At 31.7% G+C, this 13,972-nt stretch overlaps 1 protein-coding gene across 1 annotated transcript; it reads left to right on the forward strand.

The window, feature by feature from the left end:
• The first annotated feature begins 2,055 nt into the window (after window positions 1–2,055).
• Window positions 2,056–10,065, forward strand: LOC141607996 (protein FAR-RED IMPAIRED RESPONSE 1-like). The gene is made up of 7 exons (XM_074427348.1): window positions 2,056–2,260; window positions 6,283–6,389; window positions 7,652–7,950; window positions 8,069–8,357; window positions 8,495–8,759; window positions 8,961–9,553; window positions 10,045–10,065. Exons 1-7 carry the CDS (start codon window positions 2,056–2,058, stop codon window positions 10,063–10,065), a joined length of 1,779 nt encoding a protein of 592 aa, XP_074283449.1.
• Window positions 10,066–13,972: the final 3,907 nt, after the last annotated feature.

The following is a 13,972-nucleotide window of genomic DNA, read 5'->3' on the forward strand; positions in this document are numbered from 1 at the left end:
TCCTCTCTCCTCCTCAACCTATTTCCTTTTTTTTTCACGCCTATAGTGGGATTAAAGTAGGCAAATCTCCACTCTCCATTCTCCTATTCCAAGGGCCCTAATAAAGACTTAGGGACTCAAAAGATATTAAGGACTTAGGAGAACTTGTCACTATATATATATATATATATATATATATATATATATATATATATATATATATATATATATATATATATATATATATATATATAGGATCATATTAGTTGGGTCATATTGGATGAGTTACCCCTTTAAATCTCAACCATTCATCTAAAGTAAAATGAATGGCTGAGATTTAATGATACACATTGTATATAACACATGTTACTCACCAACTCATATGTCGGTTTCTCATTTTTTTTTTTTTTCACTATAACTTTCTCTTTCTTCCTCTTTTCCCTCTACTGTACTCCCTCTACTGCGATCTTCACTTCGTTTTTTCGTCCTTGCTCGTCGTTTCTTCGTTTTTTTTGTGCTCAAGTCTACTTCATCTTCAATTTCGTCTCATCAGGTAATGAATTCCTTCTTCTGTACTATTTTTTTCGTTGATTTTGTTCAATTTCGTATTTTTATCTTTTATTTTTTGCTTGAATTTCTTGTTTTTGTGTGTGTATTCTTCAATTTATCCAATTATTTTCATTATGTAGTTCAATTTGTTGTGTTTTTCTTGTTAAATTACATTTCCGATTGTTTTCGCATAATTCTAGGGTTTCGTAATTTTATTTTTGCATTTTTGAATTTTGATGTTGTTCTTTTCTGGTGATTTCGTTGTGCATTCTAATGAAGATAATGTGTTTGTTTTGACATTAATCTGTTATTGTAATATATTGATGTAGTTATTGTAATATATCGATTTAGTTATTCTAGATTATTTAGTGAATCGTTGGTTAGTGTTTTAAAGTCAGCTTTGGTCAAGTCCAGTTATTCTAATATGAAAGCTCGGTTATTCTATATTCTTACAAATGCAGTTGTTATAACGTTACATGTCGATTATTGTATTACTTTAACCTAGTTATTGTATTATGAAAAATCAGTTATTTTATCTCGCAGTGACCTATTGGGTGTTGTGTACCTTAGTTGTTCTATATATGATGTTCTTACTGATTCAGTTGTTGTAACGTTATATGTCGATTATTGTATTGCTTTAACCTAGTTATTGTATTTATGAAAACTCAGTTATTGTATCTGGTAGTGACTTATTGTTTATTTGTGTACATTAGTTGTTGTCATAAATATGTTATTTTGACTATTTTTTTATTCTTTTACTCAGTTATAAGAAAGATGGGTCCTAAACGTAACAGAGAGCTTGAAGTTGGTAATAGAGCTGATTTCAAACGATTGAAAACAGTTTTTCCAAGAAAGGCGGTCACTAAGGTTCACAAAACTTCAAGAGTGAACATGTGAGTATATCCCCCCATCCCCCATTTTGAGTTTCTGTTTAATTCTTATTTGTGTATTCTTGTTAAACTATATAATAACTAGACCTTGTCTTCATCCCGTTGTCCTTAGGGAAGCACTACTTTTGTGTTTGTGTGAACTTTATGAACAAGGCGATTGATATGCTGGACCATACGTTGTATGATCATTAGGAAAAATATGATTTCTACAGACTTGCAAAGATTGCAGTACGTCTTCTAAATCCTAACTCATGCATGACAGTCTAGTTATTATATAGTTTAACATGGGTTATTATATAGTTCAACATGGGTTATTTCATTCAGAATATAAATTAATTCCAAAGTAAAACTTGGTTAGTGATTCTAATGTCAGAACACAGTTATTGTATTGTTTTAACCCAGTTATTGTATTATTTTATGTAATTCTGATTTGCCTTTTTGTTTGTCCATGTTGTAGGTTGACTGTTTTTCTGACTTTTTGGATACTAGGAAAACAACAAAAGAAGGGGTTCTCATCAACACATTTACATTTGTTAATGTTGATTTTAAATGGAAACAGATTATATGAACGATAAGGCATCGAGATCTTTTTATCATGTTTCACATGCTCACATATGAAGGGAAGCACGTTAAGGATATGACATCAGTTAAGAAGAAAGTTGAGAGGCCTCCTATATGGATTGAGATTGTGGCTATTATGATAATGTCAGATGTCAATGAGACAAGAGCGTCTCTTTTGGAAGAAGTGACCATTTTGAGGAAGAACATATTGGATGTAGAGAAAGAACTTTTAAAAGATAGAAGAGCGGGCATGAAAAGGTTTAAAACAACGGCTTTAAAAGGTGCTTGGCGAAAGAAATGAGTGCTTTCTTTTGCATTTATAGATGGAATGATGGATAAAGTAATGTTGGATCATGAGAAATATCTGTTTTTGTAATGCTTAGAAGCAGTTATTGTATTCAACTTCTGAAGTTTATCATTTATTTTAATTGATACAACAATTTATCATCTTCAATTATCGTCTTCAATTTATCATCTTCAATTTTGAGTTATATTTTTGACAGCTTATATTGATTGGTAATTTTAGATGTACTTGGAAACGACCAGTGTATGTAGCTAACACACGGGCAAGACTGTATACATACGCCTCCTCCCACCCAGTTCAGTTATAAGACAAAATCTAAGACAAATTACACAGTTATTGTAAAGTATAATCTTGGTCGTTGTAATTCAGAATAGTGGTTGTTCTATTCAGTTATTGTGTGAAAAGAACAAATGCATTTATTGTATATTGTTCAACTCAAATTGCAAAATCTATGACAAATTACACGTTTATTGTAAAGTATAATCTTGGTTATTGTAAAGCTCTGACACGATTATTGTAATAGTGTACGGTATTCAATGAACAAAAACAACAATGAAACATTGATTCCAAATTATCAGAAACTATAGTAAAGTAACTATCCTATCATCAATCTTAGTGTAATGTAAATCATTATTCATATTCCAATTTCATCTTCATCCTCTTCTATTCAGCGCCTTATTCATCCTCCATTTCATCTTCTTCTTCCTCTTCCTCTTCATCTTCTTTCTCCAAAGCTTGCTCAACAAATGGATTTGGGTAGTTTCTTTTGTCATGGTGTACCATTTGTTACAGTTATTACATAGCCTCTTCGGTTTGCTTACCTTTTCAATTGCCTTATCCTTGTTTGATTTCAGTCTCTTCCTACTTCCTTTGTTTTTTGCAATCTTTTGCAATCCTTGTTTGTTGCATTGGTATTAATTATTTCAATGCCTGAAAAGATAAAAGCATTGAACATATCTTAGATTATATAAATAATAGTACAATCTCTAATACAAGAATTATTTTAAAACTGTAATGTAGTTATTGTATTATACTAATCAGGTTATTCTATCAGAAAATAAGAACTTCTATACTGAAATTGGTAGTCAAGTCCACCACAATGCACACACATTTATTTTAATATAATAGTAAAGTTATTTCATTATTAACTAGTAGTTATTATAAGGATATATGCCAAATCCTATAAAAATAGTCTTTATGATGGAAAAGAACAATCTCTGTTGCATCAGTTATTTTAATACTGTGATACAGTTATTGTATTATACTAATCAGGTTATTCTATCAGAAAATAAGAGCTTTTATACTGAAATTGGTACTCTAGTCGACCACAATGCATACACAGTTATTTTAATATAGTAGTAAAGTTATTTCATTATTGACTAGTAATTATTGTAAGGATATATGTCAGATCCTATAAAAATAGTCTTTGTGATGGAAAAATACAATCTCTGCTGCAACAATTATTTTAATACTGTAATGGAATTATTGTATTATACTAGTCCGGTTATTCTATCAGAAAATAGGAGTTTTTATAATGAAATTGGTAGTCTATTCCACCACAATGCACACACAGTTATTTTAATATAATAATAAAGTTATTTCATCAGTAACTAGTAATTATTGTATGATATATGTCAGATCATATAAAAATAGTCTTTATGATGGAAAAATATAATCTCTGCTGCAGCGGTTATTTTAATACTTTAATGCAGTTATTGTATTATAGTAATGCAGTTATTTAAATACTAGATATTGAATGATATCATGAATGAAGTAATCAACATAATGAGCAAAATTTTGAATATCAGTAATATTAACACAGATTCATCAACCTAATAACATCAGTTATTATATCAGCATTATTATACAAATTTATACCTGAATTCATTTATGTTTGATTATCAGCAATATTATCAAGCTGAGTAAGAGTTTGATCGTCTGTATTCATCATCGTTTAACCTGAAAATTACGGAAAAAAAACACATAAATCATATTAGAATTTGTTATTTGAATCAAATACTGTAGTTATTCGAGTATTATATAAGAAATCGGAAGAAAAATTCATACCTCGTTTTGATTTGAAGAATTAGGGTTTTCTGGAGTATTAATTGAAGAAAAAATTGATAGTTTCAATTGAATTAATCGAAATAGTGAATGAATTTTGTGTAAAATTATGGATTTACAAAAAAAATATGTGAAGAATTGATGAATTTGTTGATCAAAATTGAAGATTTTTGGTGCGATTTTGATCGTAACAAGGTAGCTGAATATTTTATCCAAAGTTAGAGAGACGGAGAGAGAGAGAGAGAGAGAGAGAGAGAGAGAGAGAGAGAGAGAGAGAGAGAGAGAGAGAGAGAGAGAGAGAGAGAGAGAGAGAGAGAGAGAGCTGAATGTTTGGTGTCATGTATGATTGTGAGGTATTGGTTTTGTGAGCTCATTTGCTTATATACGCGGGAGAAACTCAAACTCACCGGATCTTGCTCTCTCTCTCTCTCTCTCTCTATATATATATATATATATATATATATATATATATATATATATATATATATATATATATATATATATATATATATATATATATATATATATATATAAGAGTTCTAATAAGTCCTTCATAATATTTGAGTCCCTAAGTCCTTACTAGAGCCATGAGATCTTCTAAATGGACCGTCTGGATGAAGGGAGAAATATAGGGTGATTAGGCGTGGGAAAAAAAAGGAAAATAGGGTTAGCATGAGAGAGAGAGAGAGTTGTGTCAGGGTACAAAGCTATTACCCACTGTTTACTTGTCAACATGCATGTACTTTCCATAAAACTTCCTCAACACAATCTCACACAACCACAACCAAAATTAAAATACAAAAAAAAAAACCTCAAATTGCTTCCTCTATTTCATGGCGATAATCTCCCAAAATCCCCGCTTCAACAAAATTTAAAATCCCGTTTCAACAAAATTTAAAATGCGAAAAGAACAACAATTTGCTAGCTCGCGATAATCTTTCATGGTCGTAATTTCTAGCAAATAAAGTAATTTTTTTCATCCTTCATGTTTCAGCATATCAAAGGTAGACGAAGATCCTGAGTCAACAACAACAACAAGCCTGATAAAGTGCGTACTCCAACATCAACAATGGCTGACATGCAAATTGTAACAGTGATCGATGGTAATGATTAACATCTAATATTTCTTTTATTTTTTTATGTTTTATAAATCTAAACTCTCTATATTAAAAATGAAATACTTGAAATCAATGAAGATACACACATTGGTCATTAAAGTTACAGTTGTGTGTAGTGCAAGTTTTGTGATGTAACCTAATTCATTGACAGTGTAAAATACTTGAGATCAATGAGTATGTAGTTAAAAAGAGTGAACTGTTTGTATTAAAGTAACAGACTTTTGTACAATTATTGGAGTATGTAGTTAATATGATTTTATTGCGAGTAGACAGTCAATTTTGGTAATAGGTTTAAGTTTTACTTTAGGTTCAAAGTTTACATTTTTTCCCGCTGGAATTTACATATTAACACGTGTGTTTGAAATACGCTTTTGTTACTTGAAATTACACATATTTCAGTTAAAATTACAGTTTCTGAAATTAAAGTTACATCATGGAAAAGATAAACTATTCTGTTGCAGTAATTGATAAATTACACTTTAATTCACTAAAGTTACAATTTTGTTTCCTATGCTGATTCCTTAAAGTACATCATACATTTAAAACTGTAATGTGCACAAATCTTTGGAATTACACCATTGTCGACAAGAGTTACCTTTCCGTGGACTAAAATTACTCTTTGTTGAAATTACACTTTTATTCACTGAAGTTACAGTTTTGTTTGTTAAAGTTACACTAATGTTTAAGTTACACTTTAAGTTTTGATGACAGTTGTACTTTTGTTGTCTTCAGTGGAAATTACAATTTTCTTTATTAAAATTACATATTTGTTGGCTAAGATGAAACTTGTGGAGAATATTGATTCGACTATTGACAGATACTGCTCAGGACAATAGCAAGCGAAAGCCAAATGAGGAGGAATTTTGCAGGGTAGTAGAAGAAAAGTTTACACCATATATTGGGCAGGAATTTCTGGAAATCGAGGTATCAATGACATTCTATAAGATCTATGCAATTTCTTGCGGTTTTGATGTACGGAAATACACGACCAAAAGATGGCGTGACGGGGCTATCAAGTCAAAACTGTTGGTTTGCAACCGAGAGGGGTTCAAATATAAAGGAGAAATAGAGAGAAGTGGGCGTCAGGATTGGGTGTGAAAGCACAAAGTCAGGCGCGTGGGATGAAAAGCGAGGATTAGGCTATTTATGAAGAATGGGGGGTTATTCATTGATCGCTTTCATGCAGGACACAACCATGAGCTCATATCAGCCAGGGACAGACAGTTTCAAAAGCTGTCATGCAACTTAACAGATTATCACAAAATGATTATCCTTTATAATTATAGGGTGAGTGCTCGAGTTAGTCTTCTCCTCTCTAAATGTGACACCAATCTATGGAATTACACCATTGTCGAATAGACTTACCCTCTGTTGACCTAAAATCACATTTTGTTGCAATTAAACTTTTATTGACTAAAATTACACTTGTGTTTCTTAAAATTACACTGTTTTGGAATTACACTTCAGTTACACTTATTCATATAGTACTGAAATTACACTTTTGATTGTTAAAATTACACTTTTGTCTGTTAGAATTACACTTTTTACCATTACAGGTACACTTATTTATATAGTACTGAAATTACACTTTTGATTGTTAAAATTATACTTTTGTCTGCTAGAATTATACTTTTTTATTATTACAATTACACTTATTTATATAGCGCTGAAATTACATTTTTGATTGTTAAAATTACACTTTTGTTTGTTAGAATTACACTTTTTACCATTACAGTTACACTTATTTATATAGTACTGAAATTACACTTTTGATTGTTAAAATTATTCTTTTGTCCGCTAGAATTATACTTTTTAATATTACAGTTACACTTATTTATATAGTGCTGAAATTACACTTTTGATTGTTAAAATTACACTTTTGTCTGTTAGTATTACACTTTTTACCATTACAGTTACACTTATTCATATAGTACTGAAATTACAGTTTTTTAATGTATATCATTCATTTACAGCTGAAATGCAACTGAACCGATTATGTGCCACAAATATTTGGAATTACACCATTGTCCAATAGAGTTACCCTTCTTTGAACTAAAATTACATTTTATTGAAATTACACTTTTATAAACTAAAATTACACTTTTGTTTTTTAAAATTATACTTATTTGGGGCATCATAAAGATGTTTCCTATGCTGATGCCTTAAAGTATATCATTCATTTACAGTTGAAGATAGGAGCAACAAAGACATACAAAATGTTGAAGGAACACGTAAATGGGTTTGAGAACATTGGAGCTAGCCTAAATGATTTTAAAAACTTTCACAGAAATGTGAAATGTTACATTCATGAACGGGATGGGCAATTGTTCATAGATCACTTTAAGGAAATGGCTGTAAATAAGGAAGGGTTCTTCTTTGACTATGATGTTGACTCTAACAGTAGCTTGAGTAGAGCTATTTGGGCTGACGGTGCAGCTAGAAGGAACTACTCTGCTTGTGGGGATGGTGTGTCGTTCGATCCAACGTATAAAACCAACAAGTATGATATGGCCTTCACACCGTTCACCGGGGTAGATAACCATAAGCGGTCTGTCACATTTTGTGCAGCCCTTATCGCACATGCGGATGCCGATTCCTTTCAGTGGGTATATTATTACCGATCAGGATCCAGGCATTTTGAAAGTGGTACCACTTGTGTTCAAGAAAGCGAGGCACCGATTTTGTATGTGGCATATCATGAACAAAGTGCCTACTAAGTATGGGGTGACAAGAGAAGGTTATATTGTATTTATAAAGAAACTAAATGCCATTATATGGGATGAGGACATTGAAGCTGCAGAATTCAATGCCAGATGGGAAGAGATAGGCGAAGAACATGGACTCAATAACATTGACTGGTTTAAAGAAATGTTCTCGAAAAGGAACCAGTGGGTAATGGCACATTGCGGGGACCTAGAGATGGGAGTCACATTATGAGGACGACCCAAAGATCAGAGAGTGAAAATAGTTTTTTTAAAAGATTTGAGGGCAAATCAGGTACATTGCTTGAGTTTTTTCTGCGTTTTAAGAGTGCTATGGACCAACAATGGCATACGCATAAGAAGCTTGACAACGAAGACAAGCACACTTCTCCTAAAACGGAGACGCATTTGGCTCTTGAGGCTCACGGTGCAAGGGTGTACACTCATAAAGTTTTTAAGGAGTTCCAAGAGGAGGCCAAGTATTCGATCGATACATGTAGGAGTAGAGGTTTTGCCGAAATCGACTCTTTAGAGGTGACTACTGTAAGAGATGCAAGCAGGGACATGAATTACGAAGTTACGTACTGCCCAGGTAAAAGCATTCGATACTGAAGTTCTGTGCTTTTTTCTGGTTGAAGTTACATTATTATTATTTAAAGTTACATTATTCTTGAACAGAGTTACAGACAACACCTTTACACTAATTCATTCTTGAAGTTACACATTTTCCTATTATAATTACGAAATATATAGCTGTGACAATATAACAATTTACTCTATATTGGTGAACTAGTTACGTATAAAGCAAGTTGCAGCTGCAGAATGCTTGAAAGGAAAGGAATTCTGTGCAGGCATATCATATGGATTTACTCATCTAACGGAGTGAAGACTATACCGGATGAGTATGTTGTGAACAGATGGTGTCAAGATGCACACCGGTCAAAATCCTTCAATTGTAATGGTGATGCAGCCGAAGAGATTGATATAATAGATGGCAAACAGATTTCCATGTCAAAAATGTGGTCCGAGGTACATCAAACGGTTGGGATACTGATGGGAAGAAGCAAGGAAGTAGTTGACAGCTTTTCTACTCTGATAAGAGAGTTTAAGGAAAAACTGGCACCATTAGGTTCACCAATGAGTAAAGAACAACAATTGGTTGCGATTATTGGGTGTTCTACTACTCAGAAAGTAACTATATTTCCACCAAAGAAATCGAAAAACAAGGGAAGTGGAAAGAGACTCTTGTCGAGTAAGACTAAAGCAATAGCCTTGGCGATGAAGCCGAAGCGCATGTGTAAAAATTGCAAGCAATTAGCGAATCACGACAAGAGGAATTGTCCTAACCCTTTTGCACAACACCCACCTACTCCACCAGCATCTGGGGCATCACTGGGGGGAAGAATCAGAAGAAGAATAAGAAGAAGAAGAAGAAGAAGAAGAAGAAGAAGAAGAAGAAGAAGAAGAAGAAGACGAAGAAAAAGAAGAGTAATTGTAATTCTGATGTATAATTGAGCAACCATGAGGTCTTATTGGCTTATTTATTTTGTAATTCCCCTGGACAAGCTTTTGGTTGTATAATTATTCACCAGTTATAACATTCAGTACTTAAAGTTACACTTTGTGTGATCAGAGTTACAACTTTTTTGATTAGAATTACACTTTATCTGATCAGAATAACAATTAATTTGAAGTTACATTTTATCTTCGTTTAAGTCATAATTTTGGTGACTTTGATTAATTGAAATGCATGTATAATTTACCAATGACCTCTTAGCGGCTGACTTATTTTGTAATTCCACTGGACAAGCTTTTGGTTGTATAATTACGTACAAGTTATAACATTCACTTATTAAAGTTACACTTTGTGTGTTCAGAATTACAGTTTATTTGATTAGAATTACACTTTATCAGATTAGAATAACAATTAATTTGAAGTAACATTTTATCTTCATTAAAGGCAGAAAACGCCAAAATAAGTAGAAAATTCAAAGCCACAAATTGTTCCTACTTACATTGTCACACATAATTAACTGTCACATGATGCTAGCTATCAATAAGATAATTTCGTACAGAGCATCACTCAAAATTAGGTTGTCAAACTAAGACTTGATATTTTTTTTACCAGCCTTGTTAGTCTTACGCTTGCTTTGCAACTCTTGGAATAATTTGTCTTTGCTAAGAATAAAGCTCTCCACCTTATCCTGGACAGTAGGTCGTAAGATGTTCATGTCAGCTAGTACAAGTGTTGCGACTAGCTGTATCACCAAATAACGCCTTGCAACCTTCCTTTCCATGTCCGGATGCTGAAATGAAAGACCCTCGTACAATAGCATCACCATCATGGTGAACAGATCAGACTCTGGTATGTTAAGAACACTTGAGACACCACTAAACGGTATCTGGCGGACTGTAAAATTGACAATCTTTTTTCCTTTGTCAAATTTCCTTGAGTCCAAGTAGTCGCTCATTAAACTTCCCTGAAAATGTTCGAACTTACATTAAAAAAACGTATTATATTAACAGGTTTTAGATGGCCAGAATTGGAGGACAACGTACAATTAAACGAGTCGCCTTTCCCATGAGCGATTTCTCCAAATCCGCATGCCGCTGGTGGTCAAGCAAGTCAATTGTCCGGGCTCTGAAGTTGATACATACACATGCCCAATGGTCGCTGATGTTGAATGGGACAAAGAGTAAATCTGTACTCATGTCAGCATTTCGATTATTGTCCACGATGAAGGTGTCCCACACGTTGAACAGTTTATCACAAAGGTTCTCTTGCTGTGTGCCTGTGCCCTGCTGCTCAAAAGTCCCCAACAATACAAGCAACTGTTGTAGCTTGTGTCCTCCACAAATTAGTGTGATAACATTTGTAAATCTCTTACAGGTTCACAAGGGTATGTTGGGATATGTGTCCTCAACAATAGTGCGATCACATGATTTAAATATCATTATTAAATCTCATACCAAGAATACAAAAGGGATGATACATTACATATATATATAGTCAACTGGTCCACACATATCGGTAATGATTGGCTGGCTAGAGTTTGACATTACTGTCGTGCGACGGTGGTGATCAGTTGATCCCTTGAGGTCACACCTAAAGGACGATTCCCTTAATTGAAAAGGTTAATTAATTGTATACCGATACAGATTAATTAATTCCTTAAAATTGAACAAATTATTATAAGATAGAGAATAATGACATCTTATTATAATGTGATTAAATGAGATTTCATTTAGTAATTTAAGAAGTTATATTACTAAAATTAATCGGTGTTTGCGAAACACGCGAGATGAGAATGATAAGTTAGTTATAATTACAAGATATTGTGAATTATACTAACTAGTAATTAAATGACCATTTATGAGAAAGTAATTTTATATTACTAGTCAATATGTTAAATATGATTTATTTAATTTATAAATGATATTTAATTTGTTAAATATGCATTTTAAATTAAAACAAGACATAAGACATGTCACATGTCACATGACATACAATTGTACAATTGACAAAAATAAAATGGATTCAATATTACAAGGAAAACCGTTTTTATATGTAGTGAGTGGGTTTTGATGGTTTTTGTTATTTAAATAATAAAATAAACATCATGATGACACCTACTACTAGCTAGCTTTTCTTGTGAAGATAAAAAGCATATTGGGAAGAAAAATTTGACTACCCTAAGCTCCTCCCAACCGGTTTTCCATATAGAGAAAATTAGAGAAAATTTTCTCCTATTAATTCATTCTTACTTTTTATGAAAAACCTCCCTTCTCTCTCTTGTTCTTCACAAAATTCATTTTTGTGAATCTAATTTGTCTAAATCAAACACTAATAATACTAAAAGTAGTATATGAGTATTAGTAATAGATTTTAAGGTAAACCACAATATAAACATCTAGTACATGTTAGTTTGTGGGATTAAGGGATAGTTTTGGGTGCAACTAATTGGAGGGCTTCTATTTTGAGGTCATGTATGTTCATCCATTAATGGAAAGCTCAAGAACTAACAAGAAGGAGATCTTGTTGGTGCCCAATATGACCGAAATTATTATGGTGAGAAAATGTTTTCTTATCTTCTTTTATTAAAGTTTGCATGCATAAGATCACTAATTAATTTTATGACAAATTAAATTAAAACATATATGAATATGTTAAGTATATAGATCTATTTTTCCTTCAATCGGTATCAAGAGCCATGGTTGTTTGCATGCAAATCGGTTAAAAGTTTTTCCGAGTTATAAAGATTAACATATAAAACTTGTAAAATTTGTGTTATTATGAGATATCACGAAATTAATTCATGCATGTTAAAATTTCTGGTCCTAAAATGTTTTGGAATATTTTGGTTAAATTTACGGATTTTTATTGTTCATATTATACAATAATGGCATTTAAATGTGATTTTATGAGTAAAAATGTCATTTTCGGTCTAAAATTAGGTATACTTCGAATTTTCCAGTGATTTTTGGATATGTTGTCACATATATTATTTTGAGATAACCTGTAAATTTTCATAATTTTTGGACTTGTTATGCTCGAAAAATGGATTTTTCATTATTAAATTCGGATTTAGGTGAAAAATAGGTTAATATGAGTTAAATTTCGAATCTGGTCATAAAAATTTAATATGTTGTCACATGCAATTTTACAAGATGTGTGTAAAATAATGGGCTATAGTGAAGTTTTTTTGCATGAGTTATGGATTTTTGAAGAAAAATAGCATAAATAGTGACATTATTAGTGAAAAATTAATAAAACATAATCTATGACTAAGGAAAAACGTCAAATGTTGCATTTTATTATATTTTTCAGATCTAAAATTGAAAATTTGATGAATAAAATTTTTCTCATATTTTTATGATTATTTTATTAAAAAACCGATAAGCCGCAACATTGTTTTTCCGGAAAAATTTCGAAATTTTTGACCTAAGGTTTTGAACATTATGAGTGTCATGGTATTTTTCCAGAATGTTCATGAGTTTAAATTTCAAATTTTGAATTTATTTGAAGTTTATAGCTTATTTTTGTAATTTTTAGTCCATTAATGAACAATTTTATAAATATGAGTTAATTATGGTCAAATTATTAGTGAAGACTAAATTTTGAGTCCTAAGAGGTTAGGGTAATTAACTTATGCATAAATATGAATTTATGTAATTTTTGTGATTGTAAAATGTTGAAATCACGCAAATCCGTAAAAACCGAGTAATATACGATATTGGCTAATTAAAGGCGATTTAGCATAAAATTGGGCATGTTCATACATATTATAATGCTGCATTTTCTTTATGATTGTCATAATTTTAATTTATGTAATTTTTGAATTATGTAATTTTACTTAGTATGGCCTTAGATTTTAATTGGTATTTCCCGAAATGTATGGGAATATCGATTCGGTTGTAATTTTATTGTGATCTCGTATCACCGTTTTGTAATTTAATAGATTTATTTTATTTTAGTTACAAATGTATAATAGGAAATTATGTAATTTATTATGTAATTTTATTCATTCCGGAGTTCCCAAAGACGGATTTCTTCAAGAATGACGATACATAAAGACGGTGTTACCTCGAGATGCGTGCCACAACCGAAGTTCAAGGGACCAATGGAGTTGGTTTCCGAATATGTAATAGTTAAATAGTTTTTCTATTTTAGGAAAGGCCATACTAGGATTTATTTATTTATTTTTATGCTTGCATTTTATTTTATGTCACATGCATCGCTAAATCGCCATAACTAAAACATGCATCCTTCTTTTTATCGAGTTTATCGACCGTGTCAATTAAAAT

The sequence above is a fragment of the Silene latifolia genome, chromosome 10 (genome assembly GCF_048544455.1).
Source record: "Silene latifolia isolate original U9 population chromosome 10, ASM4854445v1, whole genome shotgun sequence".
NCBI lineage: Eukaryota > Viridiplantae > Streptophyta > Magnoliopsida > Caryophyllales > Caryophyllaceae > Silene > Silene latifolia.